The sequence below is a fragment of the Chiloscyllium plagiosum genome, unplaced genomic scaffold (assembly GCF_037043375.1).
Source record: "Chiloscyllium plagiosum isolate Xiang-an unplaced genomic scaffold, Cpla_swu_hap1 HiC_scaffold_6, whole genome shotgun sequence".
In the NCBI taxonomy this organism is placed as follows: domain Eukaryota; kingdom Metazoa; phylum Chordata; class Chondrichthyes; order Orectolobiformes; family Hemiscylliidae; genus Chiloscyllium; species Chiloscyllium plagiosum.
The window spans coordinates 56863736-56889923 of record NW_028270144.1 but is presented as its reverse complement, the minus strand read 5'-3'; the positions used below and the strand labels follow the sequence as shown (position 1 = coordinate 56889923).

At 45.0% G+C, this 26188-nt stretch overlaps 1 protein-coding gene across 4 annotated transcripts in view; it reads left to right on the top strand.

Moving 5' to 3' along the window:
• Positions 1–10610: 10610 nt before the first annotated feature.
• Positions 10611–26188, top strand: part of LOC122550573 (ferroxidase HEPHL1) — a 141941-nt gene continuing 126363 nt past the window's right edge. For all 4 annotated transcript variants that reach the window (XM_043691507.2, XM_043691508.2, XM_043691505.2 and 1 more), the window contains exon 1: positions 10611–10840. In XM_043691507.2, coding sequence (XP_043547442.1) covers positions 10689–10840 — 152 coding nt within the window. In that variant the 5' untranslated portion in view covers positions 10611–10688. The remainder of the gene's footprint in view (positions 10841–26188) is intronic.

Below are 26188 nucleotides of genomic sequence, written 5' to 3'. Positions count from 1 at the left end.
CATTTGCATTATCTCCAAGGATGATCTCAACCTACCATTGTACCTGGTGTAACATGTGACTATGAGTGACTGGGGGTTGTCTTGAATGGCATGTGACTGTGGGTATGTGGCCAGAGCACCTGTAAGCATTGTAAAAGGGGATATATTTTCTTTGTTCAGTGCCTTACTTTGATTTGACTTCGCACACCTGCAAAGAGGGTCAAAGGGAGGGTCACCTAGCTTGCACTTTTAATAAACTTTAACTGTTTGCAGAAGTTGGTGTGTGTGATTTGCATTATGTGTGTGAAACCTCAGGAAAAGAACCTAACAGCAAGGTGGCCTTGCCATCTTTGATAGTCCCTAGACCTTCCTGAAAAACATTTGGGTATTTAATTAGGACTTCACTCAGGAAGCCATTTTCTAATTGAAAAATGTTAAGCCAAGCTGGGTGAATCTTTCTGCAACATCAAACTTGTGTTTGAAGCGATTACTATAATTAGTGGTAACTGAACCAGCTGCTTTTCATAAGAGACTGGAACCGGAGTAAAGGTTCCCTAGTGTAGGTTCCCAGTTTAGCTGAAGTCTTGAGCAAACGTAAAGACTGAAGTCCAGAGTGAATTTTGTTAAATGCCAGTTCTGCGATCACTGGCCGCACAGGTATCGACTTACATTAGAACTAGGTGACTATTTAACCTGATGGTTATTTTGGTTGGTTCTGATTTGGATGTTGTTAAACAACTTAATTGTTCCAAACCATATGTAGGTTGACGTTCCAGGGTGTGCACTCTCCTGGATACTGGCATGAGTTCACTTATTCAGTTTAAGTCTTGTGGGACTCTTTTGCTGTCTTGGCTGCACGTACCAGCAGCAACTACAATGGCCAGGAACCTGAAGAAAATTTTAGCTGTGTGACCAAGGCTAGACTTTGTTTTGAGGTTTTGCTGTGGACTGACCTCAAGTCCCTCTGCTCAGGATGTGTCCTGAGTGCAATTGCCTTCACTCATGTTGTGTTCTCTAAGCTCTGCCAACCCAGGGTGGGTGTCTACTTCCATCGGAAAACCCTGCAAATAGAGTCATAGAGTCATAGAGATGTACAGCATGGGAACACCCTTTGGTCCAACCCCATCCATGCCAACCAGACATCCCAACCCAATCTAGTCCCACCTGCCAGCACCCAGCCCATATCCCTCCAAACCCTTCTTATTCATATACCCATCCAAATACTTTTTAAATGTTGCAATTGTACCAGACTCCACCACTTCCTCTGGCAGCTCATTCCATACACACACCACCCTCTGCATGAAAATGTTGCCCCTTAGGTCTCTTTTATATCTTTCCCCTCTCACCCTAAACCTATGACCTCTAGTTCGGGTCTCCCCTACCCCGGGGAAAAGACAGTGTCTATTTACCCTATCCATGCCCCTCATACTTTTGTAAACCTCTATAAGATAACCCCTCAGCCTCCGACACTCCAGGGAAAGCAGCCCCAGCCTGTTCAGCCTCTCCCTACAGCTCAAATTCTCCAACGCTGGCAATATCCTTGTGAATCTTTTCTGAGCCCTTTCAATTTCACAACATCTTTCTGATAGGAAGGAGACCAGAATTGCACGCAATATTCTAACAGTGGCCTAACCAAAGTCCTGTACAGCCGCAACATGACCTCCCAACTCCTGTGCTCAATACTCTAACCAATAAAGGAAAGCATACCAAACGCCTTCTTCACTATCCTATCTACCTGTGACTCCACTTTCAAGGAGCTATGAAACTGCACTCCAAGGTCTCTTTGTTCAGCAACACTCCCTAGAACCTTACCATTAAGTGTATAAGTCCTGCTAAGATTTGCTTTCCCAAAATGCAGAACCTCACATTTATCTGAATTAAACTCCATCTGCCATTTCTCAGCCCATTGGCCCATGTGATCAAGATCCTGTTGTAATCTGAGGTAACCTTCTTTGCTGTCCACTACACCTCCAATTTTGGTGTCATCTGCAAACTTACTAACTATACCTCTTATGCTCACATCCAAATCATTTACGTAAATGACAAAAAGTAGAGGACCCAGCACCGATCCTTGTGGCACTCCACTGGTCACAGGCCTCCAGTCTGAAAAGCAACCCTCCACACCACCCCCTGTCTTCTATCTTTGAGCCAGTTCTGTATCCAAATGGTTAGTTATCCTTGTATTCCATGAGATCTAACCTTGCTAATCAATCTCCCATGGGGAGCCTTGTCGAATGCCTTACTGAAGTCCATATAAATCACATCTATCACTCTGCCCTCATCTATCCTCTTTGTTACTTCTTCAAAAAACTCAATCAAGTTTGTGAGACATGATTTCCCATGCACAAACCCATGTTGGCTATCCCTAATCAGTCCTTGCCTTTCCAAATACATGTACATCCTGCTCCTTGGATGCTGCCTGCTGCGCTTTTCCAGCAACACATTTTTCAGCTCATCCTGTCCCTCAGGATTCCCTCTGGCAACTTGCCCACCACTGACATCAGGCTCACTGGTCTACAGTTCCCTGGCTTGTCCTTACCACCCTTCTTAAACAGTGGCACCACGTTAGCCAACCTCCAGTCTTCCGGCACCTCACCTGTGGCTATCGATGATACAAATATCTCAACAAGAGGCCCAGCAATCACTTCTCTAGCTTCCAATAGAGTTCTAGGGTACACCTGATCAGGTCCTGGGGATTTATCCATCTTTATGCTTTTCAAGGCATCCAGCACTTCCTCCTCTGTAATATGGACATTTTTCACATTGTCACCATCTATCTCCCGACATTCTATATCTTCAATATCCTTTTCCACAGTAAATACCGATGCGAAATACTCGTTTAGTATCTTCCCCATTTTCTGCAGCTCCACACAAAGGCTGCCTTGCTGATCTGTGAGGGGCCCTATTCTCTCCGTAGTTACCCCTTTGTCCTTTATGTATTTGTAAAAACCCTTTAGATTCTCCTTAATTCTATTTGCCAAAGCTAACTTATGTCCCCTTTTTGCCCTCCTGATTTCCCTCTAAAGTAAACTCCTACTGCCTTTATACTCTTCTGGGATTCACTCGATCTATCCTGCCTATACCTGACATATGCTTCCTTCTTTTTCTTAACCAAACCCTTTTCTTTAGTCATCCCTGTACCTACTAGCCTTTCCTTTCATCCTAACAGGAATATACTTTTTCTGGAGTCTTGTTATCTCATTTCTGAAGGCTTCCCATTTTCCAGCCGCCCCTTTACCTGCGAACATCTGCCCCCAATCAGCTTTTGAAAGTTCTTGCCTAATACCGTCAAAATTGGCCTTCCTCCAATTAGAACTTCAACTTTTAAATATGGTCTATCCTTTTCCATCACTATTTTAAATATAATAGAATAATGGTCGCTGGCCCCAAAGTGCTCCCCCACTGACATCTCAGTCACCTGCCCTGCCTTATTTCCAAAGAGTAGGTCAGGTTTTGCACCTTCCCTAGTAGGTACATCCACATACTGAATCAGAAAATTTTCTTGTACACATTTAACAAATTCCTCTCCATATAAGCCCTTAACACTATGGCAGTCCCAGTCTATGTTTGGAAAGTTAAAATCCCCTACCATAGCCACGCTATTATTCTTACAGATAGCTGAGATCTCCTTACAAGTTTGTTTCTCAATTTCCCTCTGACTATAAGGGGGTCTATATTACAATCCCAATAAGGTGATCATCCCTTTCTTATTTCTCAGTCCCACACAAATAACTTCCCTGGATGTATTTCCAGGAATATCCTCCCTATGTACAGCTATAATGCTATCCCTTATCAAAAATGCCACACCCCCTTCTCTCTTGCCTCCCTTTCTATCCTTCCTGTAGCATTTGTATCCTGGAACATTAAGCTGCCACTCCTGCCCATTCCTGAGCCATGTTTCTGTAATTGCTATGATATCCCAGTCCCATGTTCCTAACCATGCCCTGAGTTCATCTGCTTTCCCTGTTAGGCCCCTTGCATTGAAATAAATGCAATTTAATTTATTAGTCCTACCTCGCCTGCCCTGACTGTTTGACTCGCTTCTGTTCTGAACTGTATCAGTCTCAGATTGATCTCTTTCCTCAGTATTTCCCTGGGTCCCACACCCCCACCCCCTCCCCCCACCTTACTAGTTTAAATCCTCCCGAGCAGCTCCAGCATATCTCCCTGCCAGTTTATTAGTCCCCTTCCAATTTAGGTGCAATCCGTCCTTCTTGTACAGGTCACTTCTACCCAAAAGAGATTCCAAGGATCCAAAAATTTGAACAGTTCTCCCATACACCAGCTCCTCAGCCATATATTCATCTGCTCTATCCTCCTATTCCTGTCCTCACTAGCTCGTAGCACCGGTGGTAATCCAGATATTACTACTCTCAAGGGGTTCCTTTTTAAATTCCTGCCTCTCTGTAATCTCCCATCAGAATCTCAACCTTACTATGTCATTGGTTCCAATGTGGACAATGACCTCTCGCTGGCCCTTCTCCCTCTTGAGAACCTCAAAGTTTGGGTGAAGATTTGTAGCTCGGGTGCTCGTTTTTGTGGGTCTGTTCGCCGAGCTGGAATATACAGGAAAGCCACACACACAGACCAAGTCCTGAGCTATGAAAGCAACCACCCCAACACACACAAACGAAGTTGCATCAAGACACTATTCAAAAGAGCCACAACACACTGCAGCACACCAGAACTGCAAAAAGTGGAAGAGGAACACCTGTACAAAGTATTCGCCAAAAACGGATATCCGCGCAATTTCATCAACAGATGCCTAAGAGAGAGACAACGGAACGAGGACATGCCCCAACCCAAAGGACTAGCCACACTACCATACATCAGGAGCATTTCAGAACTGTCAGCCAGACTACTGCAACCACTAGGACTTATAACAGCACACAAACCAACAGCCACTCTCAGACAACAACTCACCAGAATGAAGGACCCGATACCCAGCATGAGCAAAACTAATGTAGTGTACAAAATCCCATGCAAGGACTGCACAAAACACTACATAGGACAAACAGGAAGACAGCTAACGATCCGCATCCATGAACATCAACTAGCCACGAAACGCCACGACCAGCTATCCTTAATAGCCACACACGCAGACGACAAGCAACATGAATTCGACTGGGACAACACTATCATTATAGGGCAAGCCAAACAAAGAACAGCCAGGGAATTCCTAGAAGCATGGCACTCATCCACAAACTCCATCAACAAACACATAGACCCGGACCCAATATACCGGCCACTACAGCGGACAGCTGAAACTGACAACCAGAAGCAGCAGGGACAGGCCACTATAAATGCCAGAGGAAACACCACAGAAGCGCTTCACAGGAGGCTCCCAAGCACTGAGGATGTCACCTAGACAGGGGACGAAACGTTTGCAACAAAAATTTCCAGCTCGGCGAACAGAAACACAACATTTTGCAACCTCTCTGAGACATCCTTGATCCTGGCACCAGGGAAGCAATTCTGATTTTTCGCTGCTGGCCACAGAAACATCTGTCTGTACCTCAGACGAGAGAGTCACCTAACACAATTGATCTCTTGGAACACGATGTACCCCTGGTTGCATTAGAGCCAATCTCAATACCAGAAACTTGGCTGTTTGTGCTACGTTTCCCTAAGAATCCATCACATTTTCCAGGGTACCCTTCGTTGTTCAGTACTTCCCAGGAGCTGAAAAATTACGCCATGTTCTTTGTGACCCGCAACACATTATCAATGAGGATGAGCACCTCACCAGGACCTTCCCCACACCTCCACTACTTGCCTTTAAACAACCGCCAAACCTCAAACAGATCATTGTTCGTAGCAAACTGCCCAGCTCTCAGGACAACTCCATACAACCCTGTCACGGTGGACGCTGCAAGACGTGTCAGAGTGTGGACATAGATACCACTATTACGCGTGGGAACACCTCCCACCTTGTACATGGCAGGTACTCATGTGACTCAGCCAACGTTGTCTATCTTATACGTAGCAGGCAAGGATGCCCGGAGGCATGGTACATTGGGGAAACTGAGCAAAGGCTATGACAATGGATGAATGGGCACCGCACAACAATCAACAGACAGGAGGGTTCCCTCCCAGTTGGGGAACACTTCAGTGGTCCAGGACATTCAACCTCTGACCTTCGGGTGACCATCCTTCAAGGTGGACTTCGGGACAGGCAGCAGAGAAAAGTGGCCGAGCAGAGGCTGATGGCTAAGTTCGGTACCCATAGGGAGGGCCTCAACCGGGACCTTGGGTTCATGTCACATTACAGGTGATCACCATTGCACTACACAAACACACAGATATTCCTACACACACACACTCTCACATACATATGGACACAGGTACACACAGACATGCACACAGACACCCACACACACCCTTATAGACACACACTCCCACACTCACACATGCACCCCCTCACAGACTTAAGACACTCTGCACTCACTACACACACACACACTTTCTCACACTCACAACCCCCACCCCAGACAGACAGACAGACACACACAGACAGACAAAGACCCACATGAACACATATATTTTGTGGGGTGAATTTGTACTTGCAGAGTTACATTGTACTTTGCTCAAAAACTGCATGCATTCATGTAGAACTCTGAGCTCAGAAACTGCATGAATGTAGGTAAAACTCTGTTATCTCACTTTTTAGATTAGAATCAATCTAAACATCATGGCATAGACAGAGAACTCAGGGAGCCAACACCTTTAACATATCCTCGGATGCTGCCTGAATTGCTGTGCTCTTCCAGCACCACTGATCCAGAACCTTCAACATATTGTCTAGCTATCACCATTGTTAACAGCTAACCCGAGAATGCAACTTTAAAAAAAAGGGTTTTGTGATTTACACATGAAAGAAGTGAAACTATCACTGTATTCTAACAGATGAAAGGCTTAACAGACAATCAATTTTTCAATGTATAATTTCAGTTACATCACACTGTAAATTTTTGCTATACATTCTGTGTTACGATCGAGCCCTCCCCTATCACCTGATGAAGGAGCATTGCTCCGAAAGCTAGTGTGCTTCCAATTAAACCTGTTGGACTATAACCTGGTGTTGTGTGATTTTTAACTTTGTACATTTTCCAAAACAGCATACCTGTTTGAAATGGGGATGGCCACAGAAGACTCCTGCACTAGTTGCCTACCTCTCCTGGAGTTAACCCATCTATGTGACTGTATCTGAGACTTCCCCACTTTCCTATAACTGCCATCCATCACATACTGTTGGTGTTGCAAATTCCTCATTGCCTCGAACTGTCTCTCCAACTGATCCATTCGATCTGATAGGATTCGCAACTAACAGCATTTATTGCAGATGTAATCCGCAGTATCCCTTAAAATCTCTTTGAACTCCCACATCTGAAATTATATGCTCCAATTGCATATTTACCAGTGATAAGGCCAGTTGTAGTGCCTGTCTGGAGTCAGTTGGGCTTCAGCTATTTTTTTTTCTTTCTTTTTTTTTAGTGCTTAATCCCCTGTTTATATTTTTTCTTTTTAAACCCCCACACTACTGCCTAACTGTGGTAGTGCTTATTTTTCCCCAGCACCCATGGTGTGTGTGTGTAGGTGTGAGACACAGTGAGAAATACAAGGTGCACAAATCTTTATTCAATTTCCACCACCAGGAAGATAGGAAAACACCCGAGTGGCCAGTGACAAACACTGCCCTTCACATCAAAGGGCAGTGCTGTGTGATCAAAACAGTGAAGGGGAGGGTAGGGACTAAATCAAAATAGAGTTGGAGGGAGAAATGATGCACTCCACTCTCTGCGGCGCCCACGTCTCCCTGAACAACTCCAAGGTGTTGGTGGACACCGCGTGCTCCTTCTCCAAGGACACCCGGGCTCTAACGTAACCGCGGAAGAGGGGCAGGCAGTCGGCCCTAACGACCCCCTCCACGGTCCGCTGCCTGGACCTGTTAATGACCAGTTTGGCCAGGCCCAGGAGCAGACCCACGAGGAGGTCTTCAGACCTGCCCTCCCTCCTCCGTACCGGGTGCCCGAAGATCAGGAGCGTGGGACTGAAGTGCAACCAAAAGCAGAGGAGGAGGTTTTTCAGAAAATCAAAAAGGGAGTGCAAATGCCCACACCCAATATACACGTGGTCCACGGACTCCACAGAGCCACAGAACAAGCAGTTGGGCTGGGAGTCCGTGAACCACCGCAATCTGCGGTTGCAGGGGACTGCTGCGTGCAGCACCCTCCACCCCAGATCCCCAAGAGAAAGGGGGAGGACTCCCACGTAGAGAGCCCTCCACTGGGGATCCCCACCGCCCGGTGGCAAATGGGCGTGTCCAGACGGTGGATGAAGAAGAAGAGGTGGACGGTGTGCAGCAGCAGTGTATACAGGGCCCTTCTTTTCACATCCCTAAATGAGACAAAATTAAACTTTCGGCGGCGGCTCAGGTTGTGGGGCACAGGCTCCCGCGGGAAGTACGGGACCTTGGGGCCAATGTGAAATTCCGTCCGGGCGGGGGTGAGTGCGGACAGGATCCCACCGCACACCTGAGCGTCCTCCAACTGGTGCACTACGTCGGGTCCGAGCACCGCCGTTTTAAGGCGTCGGATGGCGGTGGCCAGGGCTTCAGCTATTAGGTGATGTTTCATGGTTACATCATTAATCCCACATCTTAGCATTTCATTAATGGTCAAACTAAAGTCACATGCCTCTGCCAGTCATCTTAACCTAGTCAAAAATCCTGACACGGACAGCCCTGGTTCTCGAACTGCTGAGTAAAACCAAGAGCATCTGACAGACAGACACACAAAAACCCACATGCACACATATACATATACGTTTGTGGGGTGAATTTGTACTTGCAGAGTTACACTACTTTGCTCAAAAACTGCATGAATTCATGTAATACTCTGTTAACTCACTTTTTAGATTAGCATCAGTCTAAACATTACATAGAACACAGGTGGTTAACACCTTCAACATATTATCTGGCTAACACCAATTGTTACAGTTAACCTGAGATTGTAACTTTATTAAAAAAAGTTTTGTGATTTACATATGAAAAAAGTGAAACTATCATGGTATTCAAACAAATGAAAGACTCAACAAACAATCAAGGTATTTTTCAATGTATAATTTCAGTTACATCACACTGTAAACTTTTGGTATAAATTCTGTGTTTTACAATTGTGTCCCCCACAACCACCTGATGAAGGAGCGGCGCTCTGAAAGCTAGTGCTTCCAATTAAACTTGTTGGACTATAACCTGGTGTTGCGTGATTTTTAATTTTGTACATCCCAGTCCAACACCGGCATCAGGGACCCGGGTTCAATTCCCGCCTCGGTCGACTGTCTGTGTGGAGTTTGCACATTCTCCCGTGTCTGTGTGGGTTTTCTCCAGATGCACCGGTTTCCTCCCAAAGATGTGCAGATTAGGTGAATTGGCCATGCTAAATTGTCCATAGTGTTAGGTGTAGGGGAATGGGTCTGGGTGGGTTGCTCTTAGGAGGTTCGGTGTGCACTTGTTTGGCCAAAGGGCCTGTTTCCACACTGTAGGGAATCAAATCAAATCTAATCTCCCAATCGATCGTATAGGGTCAGTGCTTGTTTGAAGATGTTTGGTTTGACATGTTGAAATTGTGGTTACATAACCTCGTTTAAAGTTCGCATTAGTTTTTTTTTCCATTCAGTGCATTTTAGAAAGGGAAAATATTAACATTTCAAACTTTAACATTTTTCTTTACTTGTATTAATACAAAATTCACAATGTCTCTGTGGAAGTTGGTCGGTAACTTCCCTTTCCAGTCCCTCCTCCTCCCTTCCATTCCACTTACTGACCCTTCCTTCCAGCTACCAACAGGATTTATTCCTCCCATCAACCAACCAAGCCGGGCCCTCTACCTGTGCTCACCTCTGCAGCCGTGTTTTGATTTCCTGCACCCGCAATTCTGTGGTTTTTCATCAGACAGCTGGGCTTTAATGACAGTTTCTGGATCACTTTAACTAATTTTATGTTTCAAGAATTTCAAAACCTGACATCAGATTCAGTAGCTTGTAGAAGTCAACAAGAGACAATAAATGCAAACGGAAGGAGGGGAAAGCAACCGGTGACTAGTGTCGCCGAACGAGAAGAAAACCATGGCAATTGCAGATTGCCTCAACACAGTAGGCTGCGAAATGGAATTTGAAGGCCTTCTGCAGAGCCTATCCAAACCTTTTTCTTCCTCATCTGTTCTCTTGCTTAGTTTCTTCCTTGTTTGTAGTTGCCTTTCCTCTTTTCAGCCTATCTCACAATTCTGTGCCTTCGCAGGTTTGTTCAGTGCTAGTGCATTTTAGAAAGGGAAAATATCAACATTTCAAACTTTAACTTATTTTTGTAACAGTACAAAATTCCCAATTTCTCCGCGAAAGTTGTTTGCTTAAATTTTATCCAGAAATAAAGATAATCGCAGCAATGAAATAAATATCATAAACAGCATTTGCCATACAGGAAACTGTGATTTCATTGAAACTAAATCACCGTTCAGCTAACACTGTTTCATACATTCCACTGATTGGCTTGGCACCCTCGAAAAGTCTGCTTTTTTTCTATTTCCAGTCAGCCACATGACGTGCTGACGTGAAAAAATGGGGGAAGAGTTTGATCTGATGTTTGTTTAGACCATCGTACCTAACTTTGCGAAGGCAAAACATGCTCACTGAATGAAGTATCAGTGAGAAAAATGAGTCCGCGTCATATTCTCCTAGTCCTTAGTCTTTCTGAAATCGCAAACTCTATTACTCGAAATTACTATATCGCAGTCAAAGAAGAGACATGGGATTATGCACCCAGCGGCATAAACGTCCTTACAAACCAGGATCTGAAACGGGATGAGTATGTAGAAATGGGAATCATTGGAAACATTGCCGTCAGCGGGTTGAAACTGTTAATTCCGTTCATCGATGTTTGTGGTTTTAAGGCTTCAGCCTCATAGCCTGTCATTACGTGACCAGTAATGTGAAAATTTCAAAGTGTGAAATTGCCTTTGTTTATTCAAAACATGGAGTACACGCTAGATTGTAATTACTACGTATAAAAGTTATATCCAGGACTTCCAGACGCAAGATTTTCTTTTGTTGTATGCTTTCATTTTTTTTTGTTATTGGGATGTGGAAATCACTGGCAAAACTAACATTTGTTACCCATTCTAATTATGACGGCTGTGGTGAGCCACATTTTATATGCTCCTTTCCTATTAGTGGGAGAGCTTCAAGATTCTGACCCAGAGATGATTAAGGAGTAATGATGTGGATGAAGCACAAGTCAAGCAGACTGCTCTATCCTGTGTGGTGATGGTGGGTGGTGTTGGGAGGGTGGTATTAACTTTTTTGAATGTTATTGAAGTTGTACTATTCAGGTAATTAGGGAGGATTTCAAAATATTCCAGATTTGTGTCATGGATTAGTTGTGAAGAGTTTAAGAAGTCAGAATTTTACTTAAAACAGAATTTCCGGTCTGCTTTTGTTGACAGTATTATTTTGCCTGACCTAGTTAAGTTTCTGGTCAATGGTAAACCATAGGATGTTGATGATGGGATGCATTATGATGGAACGTCAAGTAGAGATGGTTAAATTCTGTCTTGTTGGAGAGGTAGCCATTGTATGGCACTGATGTAATGCAAATGCTACTTATTAGCCCACAATTATTTCTGCATTACTAGGCCAGTGACATTACCGCTGCGTTGCTGCCCATGACAATTGGCTTCTAACATCAACATATATTTTCCATAGAAAATAGAATCTGGAGTATGCCACTCAACTCTGAAACTGCTTTGCCATTCATTATAATAATGGCTGATCATCCAATTCAGTAGCCTGAATATAACCTGTCCCGTGTAAAGTGTTTTCCTGATTCCTACTGACTTCAATGTAATAGGCTCCAGGATTTTGTTTTTTGGTTATTCTCACAATGTTGCTATACAGTGATAGTGCTTATTTCCTCCCACACTACTCGTGTTGTGTGTGTGTAAGTGCAGGGACCATTTGTGCAAATAATTTTATTCAATATTTCCACAACCAGGAAAAGCATCCATGTGGCCAGGGAACCAATAACAACCAAAGCCCAATAGGAGCAATGCTTACCTGAAAAGCATGAAGGGTAGGGATTAAGTCAAAATACAGTTGGGCGGGAAATAAATCACTCCACCTCCCACGGAGGGCATCGAGAGCATTGGCAGACACCATGTGCTCCTTCACCAAGGACACCCGGGCTCAAACATGGCTGGGGAGGAGGGCTAGAGAGTTGGCTGAAGCTCCATGATTCTGTACTCAGTTAAATGTCATCATGAGTCAAGGATAGCCATTCTAACAATAATTTAATAAGGCCTTGGAGCAAAGTGGTTCCTGTCAAATCCAATGCTGAGAATTGATGAGCTAATTATTGGTAGGTAACGTCTATTGCTTTGATTGCAAGTTCATTCACAGGATGATAATTGGTTTTGTCCTCTTCTTTGTGAATATGCTATTTTTGTACAATTTTCCACTTTTTTGAGAAGATAGAAATATATGTCGTGGAGTAGTATGGTTAGGAGAACAAGTCTTTAGCACAACAGCCAGAATTTGACAGTGCTTTGTTAAGTCCATTTCACTCAACCTTTTTTGCTAAAGTGTACTGGCAACTATGATGCTATAGGTGGCTAGGATGGGTCATCTACCTGGCACTACTTGCAAAAGATGACCACAAATTCTTCAGTTTTGTCTTTTGCACTGAGGTGCTGGGCTCCTCCATTCCATTTATGGGGACGTGGCAGGATGGGATTTGTATTTTCATTTTAGCTGTCTAAATATCCACCAACAGTCATGATAGTAACTAGCAGAACTCTTGAGCTTTGATCCAATTGATAGTGAGATCCTTTACTTTTGTCTGTAGTGTGCATTCCAGCATTGTAGCTTCGCCAGGTTGACATCTCATTTTTGGATAATTCTGGTATAGCTCATGTGATGTTCTGCTGCTCTCGTCATTAAATTTCCATTGATCCTCTGGCTTGTTTGTAATACTACAGAGAAGGATATTATAGACTAGGACATTAGAGATTGTAGTAAAATACAATTTTGTTACTGCTGATGGTTATAGTAATGCTGAAGCATTTATGACCAGTTTTGAATTGTTAGATCTGTTTTGAATCTATTCCATTTAGCATGGTGATAGTGCTACAACTCATTGTGGAGGTATCTTCAATGTGAAAATTGGACTTCGCTTCCATAATAGTGTTGCAGTGGCCACTCCTATCAACAATTTTAGGACAATTGCCTCTGTGATAGATTGGTTTGTAGAATGAAGTGAAATAAGTCAACCCCTCTTTTTGGTTCCCTCGCCATGTGTTTTAGACCCCATCTAGCAAGTATATTGTTGAGCATTCTGCCAACTTTCTCAGTAGCTTTGTGATCATGCCATACCTTTTAATGGAAGTGAAAGTCCATTCAAGTAAATTTTGTCCTCTCACTGCCTTCAGTAGTTTTTCCAAATGGCACTTGGCTACAGAGGTACTGATTCACAAGCCTGTGGAGTGTACCATACCAAGGGATGTTGCTGATGGAGTCTAAAACTTCAGTGTTAAGCTATACTTCAATAAATATGTGTATGTGAGGATGCTGCCTGACTCGTGTAGGACAGCTGCCCCAATTTTGGCACAATTCCTCAGAAGTGGGTGAGGAAGACCTCACAGGCTTTCTGGAGCTCAGGTCAATGTTGGGTGATCTGTCCCATTTTGTTCTTCTTGGACTTTTCTATAATGCTGCAACTAAGTGGCTTACCAGGCCATATCAGGGGCATTTAAGTGTCAGTTTTAGTCACATGCAAACGAGGTAAGAGCAGCAGAATTTCTCTCATACAAAGTATTAACCAGCTAGTAACTGAACAAACCAGTATTTTCATAGTCAATCTTACTCGGTCAAACATTTTACATTCAAATTTATTTAATTAACTGAAAGTAAATCTTCTGTTGCCATGGAGACCTTAAGGTTATGTCCTAACTAATGGTCCAGGCCTCTGGATTTATAATGCAATAACACAATCACGATGTTAGTGTTTATGATCTTTGTTATTTTGCTCTTAGTACTACATTGTTTGACATCGCAAAGTTGAACAATCTAACATGTTTTGTGTGGTTTGCGATTTTGGAGAAGATTTGTAGCTAGGTTGTGGATCAGTTTGTAAGTTTGCTCATTGAGCTGGTAGATTTGTTCTCAGACGTTTTGTCAGCATGCTAGGTAACATCATCAGTGAGCCTCTGATTAAGCCATGGTGTTCTGTCCCACTTGCTATTTATGCATTTTGGTCTGTTGTGGTGGGTGATATTACCTCCAGTTCTGTTTCTGAGAGGTTTGTAAATGGGGTCCAAATCTAAATATTTATTAATGGAGTTCTGGTGTGAATGCCAGGCCTCTAGGAATTCTTGCATGTGTCTTGTTTAGCCTTCCCCAGAATGGATGTATTGTCCCAGTCGAACTGGTGTCCCTCTTTGTCTGTGTGTATGGATGTCAGTGATAGTTGGTCATGTCTTTTCATTTTATATAAGTTAATATATACTTATATATTAATGATCTGGATGAAGGGGCTGGGGGCATTTTGGCGAAGTTCGCCAATGATACGAAGTTAGGCGGACAGGCAGGTAGTACTGAGGAGGAGGAGAGGTAGCAGTAAGATTTAAACAGTTTAGGAGAGTGGTCCAGGAAATGGTTGATGAAATTCAATGTGAACAAATGTGAGGTCTTGCACTTTGGAAAAAAGAACGGAGGCTTGGACTATTTTCTAAACAGTGAGAAAATTCATAAAGCCAAAGTACAAAGGGATCTGTGAATGCTCATCCAGGATTCTCTAAAGGTTGACTTGCAGATTGAGTCCGTGGTTAAGAAAGCAAATGTAATGTTGTCATTTATCTCAAGACGGTTGGAATATAAAAGCAGTGATGTGTTTCTGAGACTTTATAAAGCTCCAGTTAGGCCCCATTTAGAATACTGTGTCCAATTTTGGGCCCCACACCTCAGGAAGGGCACACTGGCACTGGAGTGTGTCCAGCGGAGGTTCACAAGCACGATCCCTGGAATGATAGGCCTAACATACAATAAACAGCTGAGGATCCAGGGATTGTATTCATTACAGTTTAGAAGGTTGAGGGGAGATCTAATGGAAACTTACAAGATAATGCATGGCTTAGAAAGGGTGGATGTTGGGAATTTGTTTCCATCAGGCAGGGATACTAGGACCCATGGGCACAGCCTTAGAATTAGAGGGGGTCAGTTTACAGTGGAAATGAGGAGAGGTTTCTTCAGCCAGAGAGTCATGGGCCTGTGGAATTCATTGCCACAGAATGCAGTGGAGGCCGGAACATTAAATGTCTTCAAGGCAGAGATTGATAAATTCTTGATCTCGCAAGGAATTAAGGGCTATGGGGAGAGTGCAGGTAAGTAGAGTTGAAATGCCCATCAGCCATGATTAAATGGTGGAATGGACTTGATGGGCTGAATGGCCTTACTTCCACTTCTATGTCTTGTGGTCTTATAGTCTTTTGATAGCTTTTTGGTGTTCATGAATCTTGGTGGCTAGTTTCCTGCCTGTCCATCCAATAAAATGATTGTTGCAGTCCTTGCAGAGTTTTTTGTATTATGACATTTGTTCTGCTGGTTGTTGGTACATGGTCCTTTAAATTCATCAGGAGCTGTTTCAATGTGGTGGTAGGTTTGTGGGCTACCATGATGCCCAGGGGCTGGAGTAGTCTGATCGTCGTCTCCAAGATGTCTTTGATGTATGTCAGGGTGGCTAGAGCCTCTAGACATGTTGTGTCTTCCTGTTTGGGTCTGTTGTGCACACAGACAAACAGGGACACCAGTTCGACTGGGTGAGCTAAAACAAATTAAGTCTCGATCATTTTGAAATGATCAACTCTGCATTTGTAAGAAATAATTTTGTTCTTTTTGATGATAAGTCTCACTTCCAACATTTAACCTATCTTGACAAGTTCCTGTATTAAATATGAGGGAAATGTGTTTTTTGTACTAATGGCAGTGTCTTCAACAAATCATTGGGTCTGTCTTCAACAAATCATTGGGTCTGTACTTGAAAACTGAACATCTGCACAAAGGTTTGTTGTTGTACAGTGGTTGACACAATATGGATGAGTTTTTTTGGGAAACAAGCAGGTAGCTTATTCAATATATTACAATGTAGATTGTGACTGTGCTCAGTTAAAGGCAATCACATCACATACAGCTCTATTCCAAGTTGTATACTTTCTTGTAGCTAATTGAAGATCATTTCCAGTTTCCACCAGATTATGGGTACATGCATTGGTAGAAATGTGGGGTGTTGTGACTAACTAAGGAGGGATGAAATGGTTGTCGTGTTTTCCCACTCTTTGTTTGTCTGTAACAGATTTTTGGCATTGGATTTCCTATTCAGAATGTACTTGTCTGTGCACAGTAAAAACAAGCCAGACAAGCATTCAAGAGTTAAACACAAATTAGCTTTGTTACTAAAACTGATTCCAGCAAAAGTTCTAAAAAATGTACAATTACATACTACTTGCTAGCACAGGCTCTCATCCCCCAAGCTTGCAATAAGAAATATAACTTTATGGAATATCAGATGTTAAATTTGGCCAAGTGAGATGTGGACAAAAGAATTATATCTCGATGTTTTAGTCCATCTTGAAGTGGTTACTTTGCTCTAGTGGCTTGCAAATCTGTTCTCCTGGAATCACTGTTGCTTGTTTGTAGACTCAGAGACATACAGCACAGAAACAGACTCTTTGGCCCAACCAATCCATGCCAACCATAATCCCAAACTAAACTAGTCTCACCTACCTGTGGTTGGCCTGTATCCGTCCAGACGTTTCTTGTTCATGTGCTTATCCAAATGTCTTTTAAATATTATAACTGTACCTGCATCTACTACTTCCTCTGGAGGTTCATTCCACACAGGAACCACTCTCGGTATAACATAAAATTACCTCTCATGACTTTCTAAAATCTTCCTCCTCTCAGCTCAAAAATATACCCCAGACTTGAAATCCCTCACCCTAGGGAAATGACACCTGCCACTCACCTTATCTATACCCCTTGTGATTTTATATATTCCATAAGGTCACCCCGTTAACATGTTATGCTTCAGTGAAAAAGGCTTCAGCCTATCCAGGTTGAAATTTTCCTTTAACATTCTCTATTTGAAACGAGGTTCTCTGGCTGATTTTCAATCCACAAACCAGGCTCACAGCTTTCATGAGAGGTCTCAAGTTGCGGGAGGAAGGCTCAAGCAATTATCCTTACTGCCCATTATGAATCTGTCTGCAATTTAAATTCAGCATGTGTATTTTATATAAACATTAACATATTGTATTTGCAATATAGAAGGACATTGCATATTTAGAGTGACTGTGAAATATTTGAACAAATTAGCAATGAGAGGGGAATAATTTAGCAGTATTAGCAGGCTTGAAAGTAGATAAACCCTCAGGGCCAGATGTGACATATCCAAGGCTGCTGTGGGAGCCAAGGGAAAAGATTTCAGGGGCTCTGACATTAATTTTAAAAACATCTCTGACTACCAGGTGTGGTGGGGGTAACCAGAAGTCTGGCATGATTGTTCAAGAACAGTGATATGGGTAAACTAGAAAACAATAGACCATTGAGTCTAACATCTAGGATAGGAAAACTATTGTAAAAACTTCTAAGAGATAGAATTAATCCCTACTAGAGAGGCAAGGATTAATGAAGGATAATCAGCATAACTTTGTAACAAATTTGATGGATATTCATTGACCAGCATAGACACAATGGGCCTCTTTCTGTACTTTAAAAAAAATCTATAATTCAGATTAAGAACTGGGTCACCTGGTTTTCTTCAGTTTGATCAATAGGCAGTCCAAAGCCATCAGGTGTGAATTTCAAAAGGAACATTGCTGGCTCATCTTTCAACATTGTCGGCTCATCTTTCAACATTGTCCATTTAATATAATTTTTAAACAATTTTAATTTCCCAACAATTAATTCCTCAATATTGCATCCTGTATCTTGATGATATAGAATGGAGTTATTCATCTTCAGGTCTGCCATTATATTTGTTGTTGTGTCTGTAAACATGGATGGAAGGTCACTTTGTGGGTGCAAATCAGCAGCTACTTCAAGGCAGTGCACTTTGTTTAGCAAAAATATAATTCATTTTAAAAATTATTTGACACTTACATGATGACCTAATGAAATTACAAATTAGGACTCATTATAAGTATATCTTCATGACAAGTGTAAAGGATATCATTACATAATAGCATGTGAAACAATAAAAGTGTTGTTAGATGAGCTGTACTAGCTGCAGGGTACTAGTTTGTACTTAAGTTCCCTTTAAAGTAGCCACCTTGTCTCAAGAACATCAAAAATTGACATGAATTGAAATGAGATTAATATGTCCAGAATTTGATATGGTGAGTTATTGTGTTGAAATGTTCTGGAATGCACTTCCTGGAAGAGCTGGAAATGTGTTGCTGGAAAAGCGCAGCAGGTCAGGCAGCATCCAGGGAACAGGAGAATCGACGTTTCGGGCATAAGCCCTTCTTCAGGAATCCTGAAGAAGGGCTTATGCCCGAAATGTCGATTCTCCTGTTCCCTGGATGCTGCCTGACCTGCTGCGCTTTTCCAGCAACACATTTCCAGCTCTGATCTCCAGCATCTGCAGACCTCACTTTCTCCTCAAAGACTTCCTGGAAGAGATCAATCTATCTATATTTAAGTTGCCATTCCATTTATCTTAAATATAGAATAAAGGGAGGTGATGGCCCAGTAGTATTATCATTAGACTTTTAGTCCAGCAACTCAGCTAATATTCTGGGGACCTGGGTTTGAATCCTGCCACAACATATGGTAAAATTTGAATTCAACAAAGAAAACCTGGAATTAAAATTCTACGGATGACCATGAAACCATTATTGCTTGTCCGAAAGACCCATTTGTCCTTAAAGGAAGGAAATCTGCCATTCTCACCTAGTCTGACCTGCGTGAGACTCCAGAGCCACAGCAATATGGTTGACTCTCAATTGCCCCTGAAGTGGCCTAACAAGCCATTCGATGGTATTATTGCTACAAAGTCTCAACAAAAGAAATGAAACTAGATAGACCACCTAGCATCGACCTAGGCACCAGAAAAGGCAATGGCAGAAATTGTCCTGTCTCCCCTGCACAGTCCTCCTTACTTAGATCTGGGTGCTGGTGTCAAAATTGGGAGAGCTATCTTGCAGATTTGTCAAGCAACAACCTGAAATTGTCTGTAAGGTATGATTCCATAAGTATGACTATGTTCCAGATGCCACATCAACATCCTTGGATATATCCTATCTCACTGGTAAGACAGACCTAGCAGAGGTGGTGGCACACTGGAATACAGTAGAGAAGGTGTTACTCTGGGAGTCCTCAACATTGGCTCTGCAACCCATGGAGTCTTATGGTTTCAGGTTAACCATGAGCAAGCAACCTCCTACTGGTTATTGCGTACCGTCCTCCCTCAGTTGATCAATCATATTGGAGAAAGCACTGAGGGTTGCAAGGGTGCAAAATATCCTTTGGATGGGGGATTGAAATGTCCACCACCAAGAGTAACTCGACTGCAGTGCTATTAATGAAGCAGGGTGGGTGCTAAAGGACATAACTGCTAGTCTGGGGCAGCAGCAGTTGGTGAGGGAACCAAAGAAAGATGTACTTGACCTCTTTCTTGCCAATCTGCAGATGCATCTGTCCATGACAGTATTAGTAAAAGTGACAGTCATTGTGGAGACAAAGTCCCACCATCACATTGAGAATACCCTCCATTGTGTTGGGTGGCAGTATCACTGTGCTGCATGGGACACACTTAGAACAGACCTAGCAACTTGACTGGACATCCATGAAGTGTTATGAGCAATTAACAGCAGCAGAATTATATCTGCTTCCTCGTGGTGCAGCATATTCCCCACTCAACCAAGCCAGGGGATCAACTCAAGTTCAATAGAGAGTGCAAAGCAGCATGCCAGGAGCAGTACCAGGCATACCTAAGATCTAAGTTCTGCAGTCCTGCCACATCTAGTCGTGAATAGTGATGGACAATTCAGCAACTCACTGGAAGAGGAGGCTCCACAAATATCCCCTTCCTTACTGATGGAAGAGCCCAACACACCAGTGCAAAAGATAAGACTGAAACATTAAGCTTCAGCCAGAAGTGCTGAGTGAATGATCCATCTCGGCCTCCTCCGGTGGTCCCCACTGTCACAAATACCAGTCTTCAGCAATTTGTTTCACTCCATGCAATATCAAGAAATGGTTGGAAACACTGGGTTCTGCAAAGGCTATGGGTCCTGACAACATTCTGACAATAGACTGTGTTCCAGAACTTGCCATTCCACTAGCCAGGCTCTATCAGGACAGTTACAACTTGACAATGTGGCAAATTGCCCAGGCATGTCCACTACACAAAAAAGCAGGATAAATCCAACCCTGTGCATTACCGCTTCATGATTTTACTCTCAAACATCAGTAAGGTGATGGAAGTTGTCATCAACAATCTTATCAACCAGCACTGGCTCAACAATTACCTGCTCAATTATGCCTAGTTCAAAGATGAACTTAACCAGAGGTGAGTTGAGAGTGAAAGTCCTTGACGTTAAGGCTGTATTTGATTAAGTGTAGCATCAAAGAGCACTAGCAAAATGAGAATCAGTGGGTACCGAGGGATAACTGTCCATAGGTTGGAGTCATTCATGGCACACAGGAATATGGTTGTGATTGTTGAAGTTCCGCCATTTCAGCCCCAGGGCATCTCTGCAGGAGTTTTGCCGGGTAGTGTCCAAGATTAGAGCGGTGCTGGAAAAGCACAGCAGTTCAGGCAGCATCCGAGGAGCAGTAAAATCGACATTTCGGGCAAAAGCCCTTCATCAGGAATACAGGCAGAGAGCCTGAGGGGTCGGGAGATAAGTGAGAGGAGGGTGGGGGTGGGGAGAAAGTAGCATGGAGTACAATAGGTGAGGGGGGGGAGGGGATGAAGGTGATAGGTTAGGGGGTGGAGGGTGGAAAAGAAGATAGGCAGGTAGCACAAGTCATGGGGACAGTGCTGAGCTGGAAATTTGGAACTGGAGTGAGGTGGAGGAAGGGGAAATGAGGAAACTGTTGAAGTCCACATTGATGTCCTGGGGTTGAAGTATTCCGAGGTGGAAGATGAGGCGTTCTTTCTCCAGGCGTTCATCCTCTGGTGGTGAGGGAGCAGCGGTGAAGGAGGCCCAGGACCTCCATGTCCTCGGCAGAGTGGGAGGGAGAGTTGAAATGTTGGGCCACAGGGTGGTGTGGTTGATTGGTGCGGGTGTCCCGGAGATGAACCCTAAAGCGCTCTGCTAGGAGGTGCCCAGTCTCCCCAATGTAGAGGAGACCACATCGGGAGCAACGGATACAATAAATGATATTGGTGGATGTGCAGGTAAAACTTTAGGGCCTTGGATGGAGGTGAGGGAGGAGTGTGGGCGCAGGTTTTGCAGTGCCTGCGGTGGCAGGGGAAGGTGCCAGGATGGGAGGGTGGGTTGTAGGGGGGCGTGGACCTGACCCGGTAGTCACGGAGGGAACGGTCTTTGCGGAAGGCGGAAAGGGGTGGGGAGGGCAATATATCCCTGGTGGTGGGGTCTGTTTGGAAATGGCAGAAATGTCGGCGGATGATTTGGTTTATGCGAAGGTTGGTAGGGTGGAAGGTGAGCACCAGGGGGATTCTGTCCTTGTTACGGTTGGAGGGGTGGGGTCTGAGGGCAGTGGTGCGGGATGTGGACGAGATGCGTTGGAGGGCATCTTTAACCATGTGGGAAGGGAAATTGCAGTCTCTAAAGAAGGAGGCCATCTGGTGTGTTCTGTTGTGGAACTGGTCCTCCTGGGAGCAGATATGGCAGAGGCGGAGGTATTGGGAATACGGGATGGCATTTTTGCAGAAGGTAGGGTGGGAAGAGGTGTAATCCAGGTAGCTGTGGGAGTCGGTGGGTTTGTAAAAAATGTCAGTGTCAAGTCGGTCGTCATTAATGGAGATGGAGAGGTCCAGGAAGGGGAGGGAGGTGTCAGAGATGGTCCAGGTAAATTTAAGGTCAGGGTGGAATGTGTTGGTGAAGTTGATGAATTGCTCAGCGTCCTCGCGGGAGCATGAGGTGTCGCCAATGCAGTCATCAATGTAGCGGAGGAAGAGGTGGGGAGTGGTGCCGGTGTAATTACGGAAGATGGATTGTTCTACGTAGCCAACAAAGAGACAGGCATAGCTGGGGCCTATACAGGTGCCCATGGCTACCCCTTTGGTCTGGAGGAAGTGGAAGGATTCGAGGGAGAAATTGTTAAGGGTGAGGACCAGTTTGGCCAGACGAATGAGAGTGTTGGTGGAAGGGTACTGTTGGGGACGTCGGGAGAGGAAGAAACGGAGGGCTTGGAGGCCCTGGTCATGGCAGATGGAGGTGTAGAGGGATTGGATATCCATGGTGAAGATGAGGCGTTGGAGGCCGGGAAACGGAAGTCTTGGAGGAGATAGTGTCCAAGGTTCAACAATCGTCAGCTGCTTCATTAATGCCCTCCCATCCATCATATGGGCAGAAGTGTCGATGTTGCCAATGATCGCACAATGTTCAGTGTCATTCACAGCTCCTCAGATATTGAAGCAGTCCATGTTCAATTACAACAAGATTTCTACAACATCCAGGCTTGGGCTGACAAATTGTAAGTAACATTTTCACCACACAAATGACCACAAGAAATGACCATCTCCAATATATAAACAATCTATCCACCGCCCCTTGACGTTCAATGGTGTTACTATCACTGGATTCCCTACTGTCACCATCCTTGGGTTTACCATTGACCAGAACTCAATTGGACTCATCCCTTAAACATAATGGCTACAAGATCAATTCAGAGATTAGCAATACTGCAGCAAGTAACTCACCTGATTCCCCAAAGCCTGTCCAATATCAACAAGATCATGTCAGAGGTTAGGAATACTGCAGCAAGTAACTTACCTCCTTATTCCCCAAAGCCTGTCCACCATCTACAAGGTAAAAATGAGGACTGCAGACGCTGGAGATCAGAGTCAAGAGTGTGATGCTGGAAAAGCACAGCAGGTCAGGCAGTATCAGAGATGCAGGAAAATCGACATTTTGGGCAAAAGCTCTTCATCAGGAATGAGGCTGGTAGCCTCAGGGGTGGAGAGATATGGGGAGAGGGGCTGGGGGGAAGGTAGTTGAGAGTGCAGTAGGTGGATGGAGGTGGGGGTAAAGGTGATAGGTCGGAGGAGAGGGTGGAGCAGACAGGTGGGAATGAAGATGGACAAATGGGACAGGCCATGAAGATGGTGCTGAGCTGGAAGGTTGGAACTGGGGTAAGGTGGGAGGGAAGGGAAATGAGGAAACCCGTGAAATCTACTCTGATGCCATGGAGTTGGAGGGTCCCGAGGCAGAAGATGAGGTGTTCTTCTTCCAGGTGTCGGATGGTAAAGGAGTGGCAATGGAGGAGGCCCAGGACCTACATGTCCTCAGCAGAGTGAGAGGGGGAGTTGAAGTGTTAGGCCACGGAGCGGTGGGGTTGATTGGTGCAAGTGTCCTGAAGATGTTCTCTGACGCGCTCTGCAAGTAGATATCCTATCTCCCCAACGTAGAGGAGATTGCATCGGGAACAACGGATACAGCGAATGACATTTGTGGAAGTGCAGGTGAAATTTTGGATGTGGAAGGCTCCTTTGGGGACTTGGACAGAGATGAGGGGGGAGGTGTGGGCACGCGTTTCGCAATTCTTGTGGTGGCAGGGGAAGAATGCAGGGAGGGGAGGGTGGGTTGTTGGGGGGGGGGGCGTGGACCTGATGAGGAAGTCATGGAGGGAATGGTCTTTATGGAAAGCATATAGGGGTGGGGAGGGAAATGTATCTCTGGTGGTGGGGTCCATTTGCGATGTATACGGAGGTTGGTGGGTGGAAGGTGAGGACCAGGGGCTTCTGTCCTTGTTGAGGGTTGGAGGGATGGGGTTCCAAGGCAGAGGTGCAGGACGTGGATGAGATGCACTGGAGGACAACATCAACCATGATCTTTAAAGAAGGAGGCCATCTGGTGTGTTCTGAGATAGAACTGGTCCTCCTGGGAGCAGATACGGCGGAGGTGGAGGAATTGGGAATAAGGGATAGCATTTTTGCAGGAGGCAGGGTGGGAGGAGGTGTAATCTAGGTAGCTGTGGGAGTCGGTGGGTAAGTAGAAAATGTCAGTGTTGAGTCAGTCACCATTGATGGAGATGGAGAGGTCTAGGAAGGGAGAGAGGTGTAAGATATAGTCCAGGTGAATTTAAGGACTGGGTGGAATGTATTGGTGAAGTTGATGAACAGTTCAACCTCCTTGTTGGAGCATGAGGTGGTGCCGATGCAGTCATCAATGCAGCGCAGGAAACTGTGTGGAGTGTTGCTGGTGTAACTGCAGAAGATAGACTATTCCATGTAGCTGACAAAGAGACAGGCATAGCTGGGGCCCATGTAGGCACTCATGGCTACCCCTTCTGTCTGGAAGAAGTAGGAGGATTCGAAGGAGAAATTGTTGAGGGTGAGGACCAGTTCAGCCAAATGAATAAGAGTGACAGTGGAAGGGTACAGGTAGGGACGTCAGGAGAGGAAGAAAGGGACGGTTTGGAGGCGCTGGTCATGGCGAATGGATGTGTGTAGGGACTGGTTGTCCATGGTGAAGATGAGGCATTGGGGGCCAGGGAAATGGAAGTCTTGGAGGAGGTGGAGATCATGGGTGGTGTCCTGGATGTATGTGGGGAGTTCCTGGACCGGGGGATAGGGTTAGTGTTAGAGGTATGTGGAGATGAATTCGGTGGGGCAGGAGCAGGCTGAGATGATGGGTCGGCCGGGGTAGTCAGGGTTGTGGGTCTTGGGTAGAAGGTAGAATCGGGTGATGCGGGGTTCCCGGACTATGAGGTTGGAAGGTGTGTGTGGGCGATTCACTGCAGTGATGAGGTTGTGTATAGTCTAGGAGATGATGGTTTGGTGATGGGAGGTGAGGTTGTGGTCGAGGGACAATAGGAGGAGGTGTCTTCAAGTTGGCACCTGGCTTCAGCGGTGCAGAGATCAGTGTGCCAAACTACCTATGCACCCCTCCTTGTCCGCTGGTTTGATGGTGAGGTTGGGTTTGGAGCATAGGGAGTGGAAAGCTGCGCGTTGTGAGGGTGTGAGGCTGGAGTGGAAGAGGGGGTTGGATAGTGATGCTAACCCTAGGGTTCTGGGGCAGGCATGGTGACTGTGGGATATGTGGGGGATGTATTGGTGGTGTACAGATGAGTAACGTCAATGGGGAAGGAAGTGGTTGCGACGACAGCAGCTGCAGGGGCAGTGATGACGTAGGGGGTTTGCCGCACTGACCTCTACACCGCTGAAGCCAGGCGTCAACTTGAAGACACCTCTTTCTACCACCCCCTCGACAATGACCTCACCTCCCATCACCAAACCATCATCTTCCAGACCATACATAGCCTCATCAAATCTGGGGATCTCCCATCCGCAGCCTCCAACCTCATAGTCCAGGAACCCCTCACTGCCTGGTTCTACTTCCTACTCAAGATCCACAACCCTGACTACCCCGGCCAACCTATCGGCTCAGCTTGCTCCTGCCCCATCGAAATCATCTCCACCTACCTCAATACTGTCCTATCCCCCAGTCCAGGAACTCCCCACATACATTCAGGATACCACCCATGCCCTCCATCTCCTCCAAGACTTCCTTTTCCCTGGTCCCCAATGCCTCATCTTCACCATGGATATCCAGCCCCTACACACATCCATTCGCCATGATCAGGGCCTCCAAACCCTCCCTTTCTTCCTCTCCTGATGTTCCCACCAGTACCCTTCCACTGACACTCTTATTCATTTGGCTGAACTCATCCTCACCCTCAACAATTTCTCCTTTGAATGCTCACACTTCCTCCAGATGAAAGGGGTAGCCATGGGCATCCACATGGACCCCAGCTATGCCTGTCTCTTTGTCATCTACGTGGAGCAGTCTATCTTCCACTCCCCACCCCTTCCTCCGCTACATTGGTGGCTGCATGGGCGCCACCTTGTGCTCCTGTGAGAAGGTTGAACAGTTCATCAACTTCACCAACACATTCCACTCCGACCTTAAATTCACCTGGACTGTCTCTGACACCCCTCTCCCCTTCCTGGACCTCTTCATCTCCATCA